The sequence below is a fragment of the Pygocentrus nattereri genome, chromosome 7 (genome assembly GCF_015220715.1).
Source record: "Pygocentrus nattereri isolate fPygNat1 chromosome 7, fPygNat1.pri, whole genome shotgun sequence".
Classification (NCBI taxonomy): Eukaryota; Metazoa; Chordata; class Actinopteri; order Characiformes; family Serrasalmidae; genus Pygocentrus; species Pygocentrus nattereri.
In genome coordinates, this window is record NC_051217.1 from 39100877 (window position 1) to 39118910 (window position 18034).

Consider the following 18034-nt stretch of genomic DNA (forward strand, 5'->3'; position numbering starts at 1 on the left):
CTGGTTTCTGCCTGTGTGGGAACGATGCTGGGTGTTGTGTTCATCATAGCCCTCAGGAGGCCTTCAATGAGGACTGTGTGCAAGGTGTGGTTCAAACTGGAGGAGCTCTGTGATGCTCTGTGGGGGGTTTAATTATGCAATCCAATTATCCTTTGGTTGAAGTGACAGTAAGTTTGAACCACAGTGCCTTCATTGAGCTGCTGGACAACCAGGTCTTGCGTTTTGCTCATCATATTACAGAGTAACACAACATTCCTATCCCTGTATTCCAAGATGATGATTCACATTCCCAGGGCTGCAGATGTGACTGACTGGCATGATGACCATTCAGGAGTATTCACGCATGTGAATGTGAGAGAAAGAGAGAGCGAGACAGAGAGATAGAGAGTTCTTCCCCTTGTGTCACTGTACACGGACTGATCTTCATCTTTAAGCGAAGTGTTCTCACAGTGAAAGAATCAGGCCACAGATCCCACCCGTGCTTACAAGCCGCACTAAGTGAATTAAAATGTTCTCAGGGAAAGTCTGGCTGACCGCCGTTTCTAATTGGATTTCTCAAACTTATCTGCTTCCTTTCTACTCCTCAGCCTTTGTGTGAGCACATCTTTGATTCTTAGCGCAGCTCCGTTTTTAACATCCTACAGAGCTTTTCACTTTCTCCATGTTTTAAAAAGCAAATAATTATGGCAGCAACAACAGAGCAGATTCCCTCTCGAGCCTGTGGTCACTTTTTCGCCAGAGGATGAGGCTCGATACTATAATGGAGCCAAAGACACTGCTCATCAAATCCTCCAGGAGCAATTACAGAACCCTGCACCCGTCATCCACGGTACATTATGCTTCTGTTTACTGGCTATTTTATGAGGTCCGCTCAGTGTATGTAGGTATACAATTACAGCCTATGTGTCTGCACAATGTGGCAGTTGTCACTGGTCAGTTTCTCAACTAGACATTATGTGGGTAGCAGACTATTCCTAACACAATGTCCTGCAACTTTATTCTTCGTTCATATTGTTGTAGAACATATTCTGCCATTTATACGGTTCCATTTTGTTTTCTAAGAGAACATTCTGAAACAGTGGGAATGTGGGAGAACATTCTAGAACATTTAGAATGAGGGAGAAAACGCATGTTGTGAATGGAGAAAACATTGTAGAACAATGTAAATTGGGAGAATGTTCTAGAACAGTGTGATGGGGAAAATTCTAAAAATTGAATGCAAGGAACGTTCAAGAACCGCATGAAAGTGAGAACATTCTAGACCACCACATATAGCAAAATTTTCTAAACGCCCAAATATAGGAGAATATTCTAGAACACAAAATATAGGAGAATATTCTAGAACACCAAATATAGGAGAATATTCTAGAACACCATATATAGGCGTTGTGTGAATGATGGGGAATAATCCAGAACAGTGTAAAAATGAATGGACATTACCACATATAAAAAAACATTCTAGAACACTGTAAATATGGAAGAGCATTCTAGAACAGCATGAACAAGGATAATATTTTTGAACAGTGTGAGTAGTGGAGAATGGTTTAGAACAGTCTAAATGGGAAGACTGTTCTAGATCAGGGAGAGTGAGGGAGAAAATGCACATTGTGAATGGAGAAAACATTCTAGAACAATGCAATTTGGAGAGAATGTTATAGAACACTATAAATTGGGGAGAACATTCTAAAACTATGAATGCAGGGGAACATTCAAGAACAGCATTAAAGTAGGAACATGTTCCAGAACACTGTGAATATAGGAGAATAACCTAGAACACTGTAAATACAGGAGAACATTCTAGAACAGCATGAACAAGAAGAATTTTTTTTACGAGTGTAAATGGTGGAGAATATGTTAACTGTAAATGGGACAACAGTAGAACAGTGAATGGAGAAGAACATTCTAGAAGAGTGTGAATGCGGAATAAGATTCTAGAACAGTGTGAACGTTGCAGAACATTCTAGATTGCTGTGAACCTGAGAGCATTCAGGAGCAGTATGAATGATAGAGAAAGTTCTACAACATTGTAGAACTGTATGGATTAGGCAGTATGATCAAGAACAGTGTGAATTTAGGAGAACATTACAGAAAAATGGCGATTGGGCGAGGGTTCTAGAAGTTAAGTGATACTTTATTAATCTCACAAATGGTGAAATTCCATCAGTCATCAGTCACCAATGGAAAACATGGAAAGAGTTGGACTTTTAATAGAACATGCTCTGGTCAGGGGTGGACCTTCATTCGGTCAAGTCAACGGTGAGCAAGATGGAGAAGAAATGAACAGCAGCTGTCAGTTCACAGCTGTTATTTTGCAGATACTGAATTTTTGTGTTTGTGAATGCAGAATTAGCTGTTCGCGTCTCATCCACGTGCTGCTGTTGTTCTCTTTATGATCCAGATGCCCTGCTGGCTTTTTAAACAGCTGCATAAACAAGACATTAAAAGCAGAATGAAAGAGACGGAGAAAGTGGTCGTCCCAGTCCAACCTCGGCCCACTTTCTCTATCGGCGCTCTGCAGAGTGGGCTCCAATCCGCAATCCAATTAGTGCAGATAAGTGTATGAAAGACAATGCTCTCTCTCTCTCTCTCTCTCTCTCTCTCTCTCTCTGTCTCTCACTCTCTCTTTCACTCTCTCTAGGTAAGTGGATGAATAGATGAGTGATTAGTAAAGGTTTGAGGAGTTAGGAGAGGAGAGGATTCTGGGATTGTGCTGGACATTTTGGTGTTGGTAATCTGGGTTGGATTCTGGCGGAACACAATGGCCCTCTTTATGTTATTTTTACCCATAATCCCTCACACAGGCTCCCGAATGAGCACCAGTCCCCACGGGCTCAAACCTGAAATCTGTACTGTGTGAATTGGAGCACACTGACCTTACCTCTCTCTCTCTCTCTCTCACTCTCACCCTCACTCTCTCTCTATCTCTATCTCTCTCACTCTCTCACTCTATCTCTCTCTCTCTCTCTCTCTCTCTCTCTCTCTATCTCTGTCTCTCTTTCTCTTTCTCTCTCGCTCTCTCTATCTCTCTCTCTATCTCTCTCTCTCTCTCTCTCTCTCTCTCTCTCACTCTCACCCTCACTCTCTCTCTATCTCTCTCACTCTCTCTCTCTCTCTCTCTCTCTCTCTCTCTCACTCACTCTATCTCTCTCTCGCTCTCTCTCTCACTCTCTCACTCTATCTCTCTCTCGCTCTCACCCTCACTCTCTCTCTATCTCTCTCTCTCTCTCTCACTCTCACCCTCACTCTCTCTCTATCTCTCTCTCTCTCACTCTCTCACTCTATCTCTCTCTCTCTCTCTCTCTCTCTATCTCTGTCTCTCTTTCTCTCTCTCTCTCTCTCTCTCACTCTCACCCTCACTCTCTCTATCTCTCTCTCTCTCACTCTCTCACTCTATCTCTCTCGCTCTCTCTCGCTCTCACACTCTCTCTCACTCTCTTATTCTCTCTCTCTCTCTATCTCAGTCTCTCTCTTTCTCTTTCCCTCTCGCTCTCTCTATCTCTCTCTATCACTCTCTCATGCTCTCTCTCTCTCTCTCTCTCTCTCTCTCTCTCTCGGTTCAGTCATTTATTTCGCCCTGTTTACAGTGATTCAGAGTGGCTGGGTGAAGAGGCAGATGTTGTTGCTGTCCTCTGCCATTATAACACATTAAAGATCCATTAAACACAACAGCACAGGCCTGGAATATATTACTATGTCTGCGTGTTTTCTCTGTAAACACCAACTGACCACTTCATTTTGACCACCTCCTTGTTTCTGCACTCATTGTCCATTTTATCAGCTCCACTTACTGTACAGCTGCACTTTGTAGTTCTACAGTTACAGACTGTAGTCCATCTGTTTCTCTGATACTTGGTACCCCCGTTACCCTGTTCTTCAGTGTTCAGGACCCCCATGGACCCTCACAGAGCAGGTACTGTTTGGGTGGTGGATCATTCTCAGCACTGCAGTAACACTGATATGGTGGTGGTGTGTCAGTGTGTGTTGTGCTGGTCTGAGTGGATCAGACACAGCAGTGCTGCTGGAGTTTTTAAACACTGGGTCCACTCTCTGTCCACTATATTAGACACCCCTACCATGTCAGTCCATCTTGTAGATATAAAGTCAGAGACGATGGCTCATCTGCTGCTGCACTGTTTGTGTTGGTCATCCTCTAGTCCTTCATCAGTGGTCACAGGACGCTGTCGACTGGATATTTTTGGTTGATGGACTATTCTCAGTCCAGCAGCGACACTGAGGTATTTAAAAACTGATCCACTCAGACCAGCGCAGCACACACTAACACACCACCACCACATCAGTGTTACTGCAGCACTGAGGATGATCCACCAACCACATAAAACCTGCTCTGTGGTGGTCCTGTGGGGGTCCTGACCACTGATGTACAGGGTAAAAGGGGGCTAAGAAAGTATGCAGAGAAACAGATGGACTACAGTGATAAGTGGAGCTGATAAATGTACAAAGGCTGTAAATATACTGTGAAGTATATAATATCAATAATAATATATCAATATGATCAATATATCAATATGATATATAATATCAATATAATATTAAAACCTTCAATATTTATTCATTCTTTGCTTTATTACAGCTTCCATTCTTTTCAGGAGATTTGCTTCTTTTTTTTTTTTTACGATGACTGATATTTAGATAAATGCGTCTTGCTTCACTCGTTAGAGCAGTTTGAGGACCGTTCCTGAATAATTTATACTGGAAAATTAGCCTTAAGATGAATAACCGAACAGTAAGCCTAGAATTTAATAGCCGATTAGTTGGATCAGGTGTGTTAGAGCAGAGAAAACACCAAAATACGCAAAGCAGGAGCTCCAGCGCCAGGATCTAAAGCCACTGCGCTGCTGCAACAGATGATCCACAGCATTATTGCAGCTGTTGATCTACCGCATTACCATTTATCCAGCTGCTGGTCCACGGTATTTGCTGTTATCCACATTACTGCTCCATCTGATCCCATTATTCCAGGCTGCAGAGTAGGAGCGAGGGGCAGGTGAGGGTATACGATAAGCGGGGTGATTATGTTGCGTAAGACAGGGTGAGTGGGAGAGGAGTGTGTGTGTGTGTGTGTGTGTTATTTTTGAAATGGATTATGATGTTTGAGGAGCCTCGGGCTTGTTTCCACACCCACAGTGGGCTGGGGGGGAGGGAAGGGCTCTTCAGACGTTGTGTAACAGTCTTCTCTCGCCTCTGGCGAAACAGCTTCAGCCTCACTGCTGCCACTGCGCACGTGAGCGTGTGCCGTGGATAATTGCCCAGTTCGTTCCTCTCTGCGATGTACTTAAAATAATTTAGGCTGCGCTCTTTTTTTAGCTTTTGTGCAGCATCTGAATGTTTATTTAATGAAAAAATCTCAGAAATACTCCGCAATGTTGTCTATTCACATTCTCAAGGGCTGAATTTGATAACAATTCAGTGTAGGGGGACATTATTATGCCCTTGTAATGCCTTTATTCTTATAAAATGCCAGGCTTATTACATACTTAGGCTTATTATTCAGTAACTGCAGAGACTTCAATGCAAACTGTGCAGCTCTTAGGTTATAGAAGTGTGTATTGAAACTTCGGGTCTGCCGGAAGGTCCCTGGCCATTTGAGGGGTTAAGCATTTTCATCAAGTCAGTAGGTGGAAGTTTAAGTCCCGGAGAAATGTTTGTATGATACATAAAATGTTCTTATCTCACCTGTCATGTTCAGGCTCAAAGTTGACTGGCTCATTTAACTGGCTGTGTTGTGTGTTGGCATGCAAAGACTTCAGGTCTGAAGTCTGAACCTGACTTCAGGTTCGTGTAAGAAGGTGCTAACGTTAATCTGTTATGAATATATACATGGATTAAGGAATGCTGTAACTTAGTGCTACAAAGCTTTAACCATCATTGTAAATAAATAACTATTACATAAAGTTAAGACCCCCTGAATAGACTGAAATAAGCTTAATGCTGTATAAAACCAGAGGAAAAACAATCACATCAACAGGTTCTCTGTGTCTCATTAACCACACAGCCATATCTACGCATAAACATCACACAAACAAGAGCGTGGCTCGTTGTGTTCCTTCCGTTATATAATCCTATCCCACTTTCTGAGAGAAAAATGATCATTTTGGACAATATCTTTCTTAAACTGCTGCTCTATTATGGTACTGAATGAGGTCCAGCAGCAATGTTGACTGCCCCAAAATGGCGGCGCCGTTGATGTACCTGACTGGACCCAATGTGGCATCTAGGTATGCATATCTATGAGACGTTACCATGACAACGAGCATCACTTGAGTCCAGTCAGAGTGGAATGAGCAGCAGTGAGCAGTGCTTGTGTTTTTAATGGCTTTAAATGATGTCAGACTCAGGAAAACTAAGTTAATCTCTAAGATGTTGATGGTTAGGTATTGACAAGTAGAGTCAAATGAAATTGTAAAATTTTGTAGTGGTTTAACCAAACAGGGTCAAAACTGACCTGCAGACATCTATGATGTAACTGATTTGTCAACATAATAAGAGGGTTAATAACAATTCCAATTCTAGTCAATACTTAAACTTACATTAGGTTCATTAACACTAAATTCAATTTGATGTCTGACTGAACTCGAAGAAAACAAAAGATATATAATTTAATAAACCCAGTCAGTTCCTTCCTGCAGTGGTTTTATGGCCTTTTTAATAACTTTAATAAGTCTTTAATAATTAACTTTAATAAGTCTTCTATTTCCAGGACGATTTCCTTAAACTTCCTGCCTTTTTAACATTCTAGAATTTCTACACTGAATATAATTTGAGGGGAAACTTTTGTTTTTATTATTTCATATATTTTCAGCACATATTTCCACTTTGGGTTTGTATTGATTAGCATAAATACAAACTATACATTTAAATACAAATAGTGTAAAGACAAACTATAAAGTGTAAAGCTTTGTCTAATTTATTGTTGTATCTAATAAATTGATAGTAAAAGAAGGAATTCAGACACTAAGGCTATGTTCACACAGGTGGCCCAAATTTTATTTAAATGGCTCTTTGCACGGTGAAACTGTTCTTGAGATTGTTGTAGAATGTGTTGCATATGGTTCTAAATACAAAACTTACTTTTAAAATGGTTCTATATAGCATCAAAAAGGGTTCTGTTTGACGTTGTAACAGCAGAAGAACCATTTTTGAACTATTTTCTGAAACGTTACATATAAAACCATGTACAACATATTTTCAATTAAGAACTATTTTACCATGCAAAGAACCATTTAAGCATACAGATGGTTTTTTGCGTGTTCATGGTTCTATGTAGTACCATATACAACACATTCTCCATCCATTCTTCAAGAACCATTTCACTAGGCAAAGAAGCATTTAAGCATGTAGAGGGTTCTTGTGTTCATGTTTCTACTTAGAACCATTGTTTTGACTAAGGAACCCTTGAAGAACCATCTGATCATACATATCAATACAATTTTGCAGCAAAATGTAGAACTTTTTTTCTGTAATCTTTGCATATACCTTGATTGTTCATCACTTGGAAATAGATCAGATTAACTCTAGAATTTCAGGAATTAAACTGTCCAAGCTGTCATGAGTGAATGGCTAGACTTCTTCTCTGTGCTTGTTGAGCAATTAAAAGGCACAATTAGTGAAAACCCAGCAGTTGCTCAAAGTTTGAGCCTTTGCTGTTGGTATAGTGTAGTGGGTAACACCTCTGCCTTCTATGCTGGCAACTGGGATTCAATCCCCAGCCTGGGCAGGCATCCTACACTATACCAATAAAAGTCCTGGGGCAAGACTCCTAACACTGCCTTCGCCTGCCTGTGTGAAAAATGATCAAATTGTAAGTCGCTCTGGATAAGAGCGTCAGCCAAATGCTGTTAATAAGGGTTCATAAATTTCTTGAAAATATTTAAAATGAATATCATCAATATTAAAAGCAAGTTTGGCTTCAGTAATTATCACCATCATTTTATTGCCCAGGCATGCTGGTTTGTGTGCGAGAGAGATACTGCATGTGTCTAGTATGGTGCCTACAGCAGGTACAGAAGCAGCCCATCAGCTCCCTAAGCACAGTTTGTCCTCTTCATCAACCCTGTTCTGATGAAGACACTTCAGGCTAACTGTGCTGCAAATGAAGCCTGCAAGTAAGAGAGCCTACGCAGCAATATAATCTCTCACTCTTTCTCGCTCTTTGTCTCTGTCAAGCTCACTCTATTTTCTCTGAGAGGCAGAACATCTTCACTTTGAGGCTGGGAGAGATTCCAGTGCTTGAGAAGCTGGCTGTGCTGTGAGTTCAGTTCCCCGTAGACGCACCATCATGTGCTGTTATGAGGATGAATGCAAGGTTGCAGGCGAATTCTGCAGTGTTGCGTCAGTGGAGCTCTCCGTGGTGTAGAAGGGAAAACTCTTTGTGTTCTACTCCAGTCTTGTAGTTCTGCATGATTCTGTTGGTTCTGTGTCCCAGACACTTCCCTTAGGCCTGTCTGGAATCACCTCCACCCCGGGGGTTAGCCTATGTTCATTCTTCAAAGTTGTAAATAGAGTCCTCAGTAACGAAATTACTTTATTTTACTTTATATAAAAAATTACTATTTTTTTAAAGAAAGTGACACCTATTACTCTTAAGTCTGTAGTCTGTAAGACAAGTTCACCTTCTTTAATCCCATAAACTCTAAAAGTTCAGAAAATTATAATTGATTATAATGAAGCTGAAAAATAATTTTGTTGGGTTAAAAAAATACGTTTATCATTTGACCAGAAGGTGGTACTGAATAGTTTATTGCATGCCTCCAAATGGTTAAGTGTGTTGAACTTTGTATGCAAAAGTTTGAACATATTTTGTGGAGTTTTAAATGAAAATAATTCCCTGTACAAGGAACTTAAACATGACATGTTCTCCCAATGTTAATACACAGTTTCTACTTATTCGCTGACTTTACCACAGGGAATATATATATATATATATATATATATATATATATATATATATATATATATATATATATATATATATATATATATATATATATATATAATGTGCCTTAACTTTTTAACCAATATTTTCAATTACATAAATAGGAATTGTGCCTCGAAGGCACAGTTTTGCACACAAAAGTGACTGTATTCTATGTAGAGAATCTTCTGATTGTGTGCATACCTTCCATATTAAACTGATGTCTGTACATGTTGCAAGTGCTAACAATGGCAAATAGTCACAAATGCAAATAGTTGCACAAGCTAATAATGGATGGCTTGCTATAAGACAACTTGTTTTGAACTGTTAAACATGCACATGTGCTTAATCCGAGAATCTGTTTGGGTGGCCCTCTATCTGGGTGGCCCTTCCTCTCACCCATCACTCAACTTGATGTCAACCAACGGAAGCATCTGATAGCTAATTTAAGAGAATGGGTGGTTAGTGTTCTCCTCCAAGCGTGTTGAGTTCACATTGCATTAGTGGCGGTTTGAAAAGATGCTTGGGCTTTTGTCTCAGAGGACGTGCATGCTAGCCCTCACCCTCCAAAGCTTGGTAGCATCATGTGATCTGGGAAGACCTAGCTGGTCCTAGCTGGTCCTCTCTTTAATCATTCAACTTGATGTTAGCCAACAAAGACATCTGCTAGTTAATGTAAGAGAATGGGAGGTTAGTGTTCTCCTCCAAGCATGTTGAGTTCATATTGCTGGTTAGTATAGTGTAGTGGTCAACACCTCTGCTTTCTATGTTGTAGACTGGTATTCAATCCCCCACCAGGGCAAGCACCCTACACTACACCAATAAGAGTCCTTGGGCAAGACTCCTAACTACCTTGGCCTATCTGTGTAAAATGATCAAATTTTAAGTCGCTCTGGATAAGAGTGTTCACATTCCAATCACAGTAATCCCTGTTGACCTGTCAGCTAAAAATACCACAAATTGCTCCATCTAGTCAGATTTTTTAGTGTCTGATTCCAGTTTGGCTAGAAATGGCTGCATCAATTTTTGTCTCACTTGTCATTTGCTATCAACTCACTGCTGTGTGTGTGTGTTTGTGTGTGGGTGTGTTTGTGTCCACAGTTGAGCGATGTATGAGTGTGATGCAGTCAGGCACTCAGATGGTGAAGCTGAAGAATGGCTCGAAAGGCCTGGTGCGCCTCTTCTACCTGGACGAGCATCGCTCCTGCATCCGATGGAGACCTTCCCGCAAGAGCGAGAAAGCCAAGAGTAAGACATCGTTCACACACTTACACACTCTCAGACATTACTGGAATCATCCTCAAAGTCCTCAAAATGTGCACAGGCTTGAACTGTGTGCTCGGTGACAGTTAAGCGTGTTACCGCGGGAACAGCTGCCAGTGATGGTAAAAACGAGTTGACTGCCAGTGTAAAAAAAAAAATTCATTTATCGATTTATTTCATGCCAACCATAGCAAGACACAATTATTCCCGCATGTGAACATAACTGAGCTTTTAAAACATGATGGGTGATCCCCACCATATTAGTTAATATCTCTTAATATGCTTCATCAAATCAAATCATGTTTATTGCAGCATCACATTTACACACGTGTGAAGCTGAGTGAAAATCTTAGATCCATAGCCCCCTTATAGTACTTACATACAAAAATAAATAAAAAGTTTATAAAAAATATACCAACTTTAAACTCTAAATAAGCACAGTGATATACACCAATAATGCATATATTTAGAGTCTAATGTTTATTATATATTTTTACCACATCTTATATAAAACCACATTATTTGACTTAGTGTAGATGAGATTGTTCTGTAAGGGTGGCTGTTGAGCTGCACTGGTTGAACACATTCAATGCTGCAGGCAGAAATATCTGCATACAAAGCTGCCTATATAATGTGTAGCATGTTATACAACAGTTAGTTTCAGCCACTCAAGCTGATTGGTTGAGAGGCGTTTTAACTGTGCTTTAACTATTTCACCATAACATCGCAGATTTTTCACAAACACTGTATCACTCCACTGAGACGCCATTGCTAAGCAACTACTTTGACAGCTGAAGGAGACGCTCAAGCCATTTGAACGTTTTTACTTCTTTGCCACAAATAGAAAATGGACACTTTTAAGACCACATTTGACCGACAGCCGATTCGGTCATACTCTGAAGATGAGGCTGCATTAAATTTCCAAACGAACTGCTGCTTGGGCAGCGAGTGGGTGGAGCTCATTACTCTGACGCAACAATCTGCTTGTTAAGGAACTATAATTTGGTGGAAGGAACTGCGAACATTAAAACATGTTAAATGCCGTGTTCATGGCCCAGTTTATTAATTTCTTATTTTATTTATTTGACTGTTGTATAAAAGCAAAAGAACACTCAAAATCATGTGTTATCGCCAATTCTATTGCTTAATTATAAGACATATCTTATGGACCACAGCTTCAGGTTTCAAACATCAGATAAAACAGTTGCACATCTTGGGAATAAGCATATCTCAGCTCTCGTACATCCGGCAAAACAAGCTGTTTCAAATGGCCATGGGCAAAATAGATTCAGAGAAGAAGACATCAAGCATTAGACCTCAGACGGTAAAGTGTCAGTTCCATTCTTTATAACTTCATTATTTACAGTTTTATAGCCAAATGAAAGATGATAGTATATTACAACTTTAATATATTGTATGTTGTAGTTGTTTAATATAATATAATATAATATTAATATATATAATATAATATAATATGTTGTAGTTGTATAACTACAACTGAACGGTACATTTAAGTTCCTATATTTGATTAAGGTTAAGCTTCAACTCACGCACTATTATTATGTTTGCTTCTGTGTCCAACCCAGAGTTAGTAATCATCTAAAAATGATCAGAATAAAATTACTGGTCATTTTAAGATGGTCTTTAACTCTTAAGCCTATGTGGGAGCAAACACAGTAATACTGTGAGTCGGACCTTCATCATCACAAAATAGGTAAAGCAAAGAAAATCCTTCTGCATACTGCACTCTGTTAGCCCCCATTTTACCCTGTCCCCCAGTGGTCAGCACCCCCACTGGACCACCACCGAGCAGGTATTATTTGGGTAGTGGATCATTCTCAGTCCTGCAGTAACACTGACATGGTGGTGGTGTGTTAGTGTGTGTTGCGCTGGTCTGAGTGGATCAGACACAGCAGTACTGCTGGAGTTTTTTAAACACCTCAGTGTCACTGCTGGACTGAGAATAGTCCACCAACCAAAATTTTCCAGCCAACAGCGTCCTGTGACCACTGATGAAGGACTAGAGGATGACCAACACAAACAACAGCAGCAGATGAGCTGTCGTCTCTGACTTTACATCTATAAGGTGGACTGACAAGGTAGGAGTGTCTAATAGAGTGGACAGTGAGTGGATACAGTGTTTAAAAACTCCAGCAGCACTGCTGTGTCTGATCCACTCATACCAGCACAACACACACTAACACACCACCCCCATGTCAATGTTACTGCAGAGAATGACCCACCACCGAAATAGTACCTGCTCTGTGAGGGTCCATGGGGGTCCTGTAGTTAATGAAGTGACCAGTCATTGTGTTATAGATTCAATATTAGGTCAAATTAAACTTTAAAACAAGGAGAAACTGTAGCATCCTTTAAAATCAAAATTAACCCCAAAAGAAAAAGAAAATGAAAACATCATGAATTTCTAAGCTTCCTAAAACACAGTTTAAAGAGAAAAATCATCATATCATCAATCATCATCATCCAAATCAGTGCATAGGTCATTGGTGGTTAATTAGAAAAATAAACTCCCTTTACATTCAGTTTACATAGTTCAAGAAAACATGACAAAAACCGCAAAAATGCAAATGAATGTTTATCTTTTGATAAAAACAGGCAGATCACATGACATTAAAGTTTCATCAGATTCAGATCACAACAACACATGTTATGTGGATTGTAGTGGAGCGAAAGTTTTGAATCAGTGTTTTCTCTGCTTGTTTCAATGAGCTATTAATAAGAAATGATGAAGGTACATCATGCTACTGTATTGCTGGCAGTAGATGTTCTCCTAAGAGTTAAAGGAGCGTCAGAATTTCAAATATAAACAAAGTTCAGAAATGTTTACATAATGTGACTTAAACTCACAGTCGGCCTTTCCTGGATCTATTATCACATGCTGTACGCATAATCCCTCCTGCTAAAGCAGCCAGGAGCCTCACTGCATGTGACACAATACATGCGTGTGCATAAATGCATGGCTTGTTGAAGGCTTTCATTAAAGACTGGGGTATGCGAAGTTGGTCAGCACAGGTCAGGCTGTATCCAGTGTAAATGCTAGCATTCATAATGACTTGCCAGCTGGTTAGATAGACGATAATAATCACTTTTGCTAGCATAGCTGCCCACATTAGTGGGATTAGTGGGACGAAGACCCAATACAATGTCAGTGCTGAGTTCCCTCTCTCTCCCTCTCACTCTCTCTGTCTAAGCTAGTGCCTTTAGCGCTGTCGTGTTCAGGAACTGCCTGCGCAAGATAAGCCTCTTTGTTGGCCTCAATTTGCATAATTTAAAAAAAGGAGCAGATTTTGTCTGAAATGGTACTTCCTGTTGACAGCTCTGGTGTGACGGAGCTCTCTGCTCCACTGATGGAGCGGTTAGATAAGATCACGTTAGGAAAAGGGTCGATTTTTATCAGCAGATGGGGGACGCTTTATACCTCGGCCGACGTTTGGGTTTGTGAAAAGCACTGGCAGGGTTACAGAAGTTTGGGTGCTGTTAAGGTCCCAATAAGGATCTGATAAGATTGTGCCCACAGCATTGTATTGGAGAGAGAGAGAGAGAGAGAGAGAGAGAGTGAGTGAAAGAGAGAGGGAAAGACAGTGAGAGACAGCAAATCTCATTACACTGATAATGCTGCCGGCAGAGCGGAGGAAAACAAGGCAGGGGCAAATACGAGGACAGCTTGTGTCTCTCCACATAAGAGTTCACCATCAGTTACGGAGCCCAATATGTTTATCACAGACAGCACTTTTCCATGCCGCTCTCACCCTTCGGCTTGGTACCCATTAAATAGTTCTCTCAAATGAATCTCACTTAATACGGGTCTTATATTCATTGTCTGTTTGTAAGTCCTTTTAGTTGGGATTCAGTTTTTAAACTTTTTTCAAGGAATATTTGTTGAAAATGTTCATTTACACATTTTCTCTGCTGTTATCTATGGAAGCCCATTTCCACCAGGGAGGTGGAGAAAATACCTGTTTTTTTTGTTTGTCTCTGTTTGTGGCAGCAGTGTGTCAAATTTCTGACTTAATATTTCAGAATAATGCCTTATTTTCTCAAAATAATGATGTACTATGTCAAAATGGTGACATTCCTTGAGATCTTGGCTTGGTATCTTTAAATATGAACTTGAACTTGACTTCTAACATTTGTAAAAAAGTAAGCAATTATTTTGAGATAAGTAAAAAAAATTGAGAAAATATGTAATTATTTTACTCTGTGATGGACTGGAAACCTGTCCAGGGTGTATCCTGCCTTCTGCCTGATGACAGCTGGGATAGGCTCCAGCACCCCCCCCATGACCCTGTGGGAGAAGCAGCTTAGAAATGTCATTATTTTGAGAAAATATTTTTGAAATACTACTAATAAGTCCATTTTTTGTGAAAGTAAGTCATTGTTTAGAAATACTAAGTCAAATGTCTGAGAAAGCAAGTCATTATTCTGGCATAGCATGTTATGAGATACTGAGCCAAAAGATCTCAGAGAGAAAATGTCATTCTTTCAAAATTCTACCTCAAACTTTTGATACTGCCACCAGAAACAGAGAAAGAGAAAAAAAAAAAACATAAGAGAACATAGTCCATTTTTTATCTATAAAAACCTACGCAGTTTTCATGATGCTAAGTGGTGGGATATAAGCTTCTATTACTTGTGAACAACTGTACACTTAAAAATATAGAACCATGAACACTCAAAGAACCCTTTGCATGATTAAAGGGTGCTTTGCATTGTGAAAGCGTTCTTGTATAGAACGTTTTTTGAAAAGGGTTCTATATAGTGTCAAAAAGGGTTCTTCCATTGTGACAATGTCAGGCGTGTTACAGTAGAAGAACCAATGTGGTGCTATATACAACCCTTTTCAAGAACTTTATATATAGAACCATCTACAGCACATTCCCCATCAATCTGAAGAACCATTTCACAATGCAGAGAACTATTCATAATTGAGTGTTCATAGTTCCATATAGAACCAATTTCTTTCCTAAAGAACTCATGAAGAACCATCATTCTTAGGTGTGTGCGTTAGAATCGTAGCTCAAGTACAAAATGAACAAGGCAAACTTCACACACCAAACATGTCTTAACTGGTCCACTACATTTTATAAATGTATATATTAGATTTTTATAAAGTTTAAGCCTAAAAATGTTCTAACTTGGCTTTTATGTGTTCTCTCTCAGTCACCATTGACTCGCTCTACAAGGTCACGGAGGGTCGTCAGTCTGACATCTTCCATCGCCATGCGGACGGGAACTTTGACTCCAGCTGCTGTTTCACTATTTACCATGGCAACCACATGGAGTCTCTGGACCTGGTGACGTCCAATGCAGAGGAGGCACGGACGTGGGTCACCGGACTTAGGTATCTCATGGCCGGCATCAGCGATGAGGATTCACTGGCCAAGAGACAACGGACCCATGACCAATATCCTTTACAGATGAATGGGTGGATGATTCATTTAAGACTTTTAGTATTATTACAGTCAGTATGTCATTATTTTGACAGAGCAAGTTGTGAGAAAGTCAAGATATTTACATTTACATTTACGGCATTTGGCTGACGCTCTTATCCAGAGCGACTTACAATTTGGTCATTTTCACACAGGTAGGCCAAGGCGGTGTTAGGAGTCTTGCCCAAGGACTCTTATTGGTATAGTGTAGGGTGCTGGCCCAGGTTGGGGTTTAAACCCTAGTCTACAGTGTAGAAGGCAGAGGTGTTAACCACTACACTAACCAGTGAGGAAGTGTCAGTTGTTAGTCATTTTCTTGTGTTATTTTATTAGCACATGTATGCAATTATGTAATTCATTCCACAGTGAATTACTGCTATGTGAGATTTACATTCTGTGTTAACAGGGTTGAGACAAACACAGCACCAAGGTAAATGACTATTTTTCTTTCCTGAAAAAAATACTTCTACAAACAGAAATGTAGAATTGATTGGACAAAAGTACAGATACTTAACTTTCAATCAAATTTCTCTACTTGTTTCACTGAGTTATTAGTATGAAAAAAGAATTTAATTGAAAATTAGGATAGAGCTTTTGCTATCACTGGTGATAACTGGCTTAAAAGAGTTTACAATTGGTGCAGACTAAAGAGTCGACCGACGCTGCGATTGAGAATCACTAAAGCTGGTGTTGGAGAACGAAAGATAAAAGTCAGACAGTGAGAGAGCACAGCAGTGAAGTGGCACAGATATTGTGTGTGTTGTGTTATGAAGGACCAGTGCTGGAGGAATATCTGTGCTCTCACGCACTACAAGCAGCTCTTGAGAAATAAAATTTTCCAAAATAACTGCCACTCCACTACGAACCAGAACAACTCTCCTCTAGAAAATTAATTGGGCCGGAAATTTTATTTCCACCTAAATATACACATATGTGAACTACTTGAACACAAATGTAAAATATTATCTACCCTAATCCATACTAACTAGGCCCAAAGAACCAAGTTTAGAATCTAAACCCAACAGAATGTCTAACAAAGGTCTGGCTAAAGTCAAGTCTAATTTGACAAAATCTCAACTCTTGTTGTTGCCCTAAAAAAATGCTTGGCCTCTAGAATGTAAACCTGACTATAGCTCAACAAAAATCTGTCCTTACTCAATTATAGTCCAACAAAATTCTGTTGGAATCAGACTTAAGCCCACCCCCCCTCCAGAAAAAAAATCCATCAGAATCAGACTTTGGCCCAAAAACATTCTGTGAGAATCAGATTTTAGACCAAGAACAGTCTGTCCCAACCTGCCAAAATTCAGTTTGAGCCCAGCTGTAGTACACCAAAACTGTGTTAGAACCACTTGTGGCCTGACAAATTTGTCCCAATTCGATAGAAGTCCTGAAAAAAATCTGACTAAACCTGAATGTAGCCTGACAAAATTTCATTTAAATCTTTATCTAGCCTAATAAAATTCTGTGAGAGTTCGACCTGAAATTCTGTCTGAATCAGACTGTAGTCCAGCGAGATTCTGCCTTAATCTGACTGTATCCCAACATGATTCTGCCTGAATCTGACTGTATCCCAACATGATTCTGCCTGAATCTGACTGTATCCCAACATGATTCTGCCTGAATCTGACTGTATCCCAACATGATTCTGCCTGAAACTGACTGTATCCCAACATGATTCTGCCTGAATCTGACTGTATCCCAACATGATTCTGCCTGAATCTGACTCTAGCTGTACATGATTCTGTCTGAAACTGACTGTATCCCAACATGATTCTGCCTGAATCTGACTCTAGCTCTACATGATTCTGCCTGAATCTGACTGTATCCCAACATGATTCTGCCTGAAACTGACTGTAGCCCAACATGATTCTACCTGAATCTGACTCTAGCTCAACAAAAATCTGCCTGAACCTGATTCTGTCTAAATCTGACTGTAACCCACATAAACATTCTCTCTGAATCTTGCTGTAATGCTGAAAAATTCCTGTCTTAAGCTGACTGACACTAATCAAAGACAGAATAAATCTCTGTTCTCCTCATCTTTCCTCTCCTCTCCTTTATTGTGACTCATGTACTGAGTGCGAATGAAGCATCAGTTTGCTAAACAAGGCACATGCCATACGCCTGCTGACACAGTTAACAAAACCTTCACATCATCTATGACACACTTCCTGCATACTCATGCTTACACACTCGCACACGCAAACAAAGCTCCAACACATGCGCGCATACACTCCCATATGCTGGAGCAGCAGAGAGCAGGTCCCGGCATGACTCCACCTTTGATGGCTGATGGAGGCTGACACAGAGCTAGAAGCACCGCAGCCTTTTTGTTGGAGGGCAAAGAATGACTGACAAACACACAAACATACGCCATAGAACAGCA

General features: G+C 40.1%; 1 protein-coding gene across 5 annotated transcripts in view; it reads left to right on the forward strand.

Moving 5' to 3' along the window:
- The window catches only part of plch1 (phospholipase C, eta 1), a 170315-nt gene that overhangs the window by 75371 nt on the left and 76910 nt on the right, over positions 1 to 18034 (forward strand). For all 5 annotated transcript variants that reach the window (XM_017715419.2, XM_037540041.1, XM_037540042.1 and 2 more), the window contains 2 exons: positions 10034 to 10180; positions 15377 to 15620. In XM_017715419.2, the coding sequence (XP_017570908.1) occupies positions 10034 to 10180; positions 15377 to 15620 (391 nt within the window). The remainder of the gene's footprint in view (positions 1 to 10033; positions 10181 to 15376; positions 15621 to 18034) is intronic.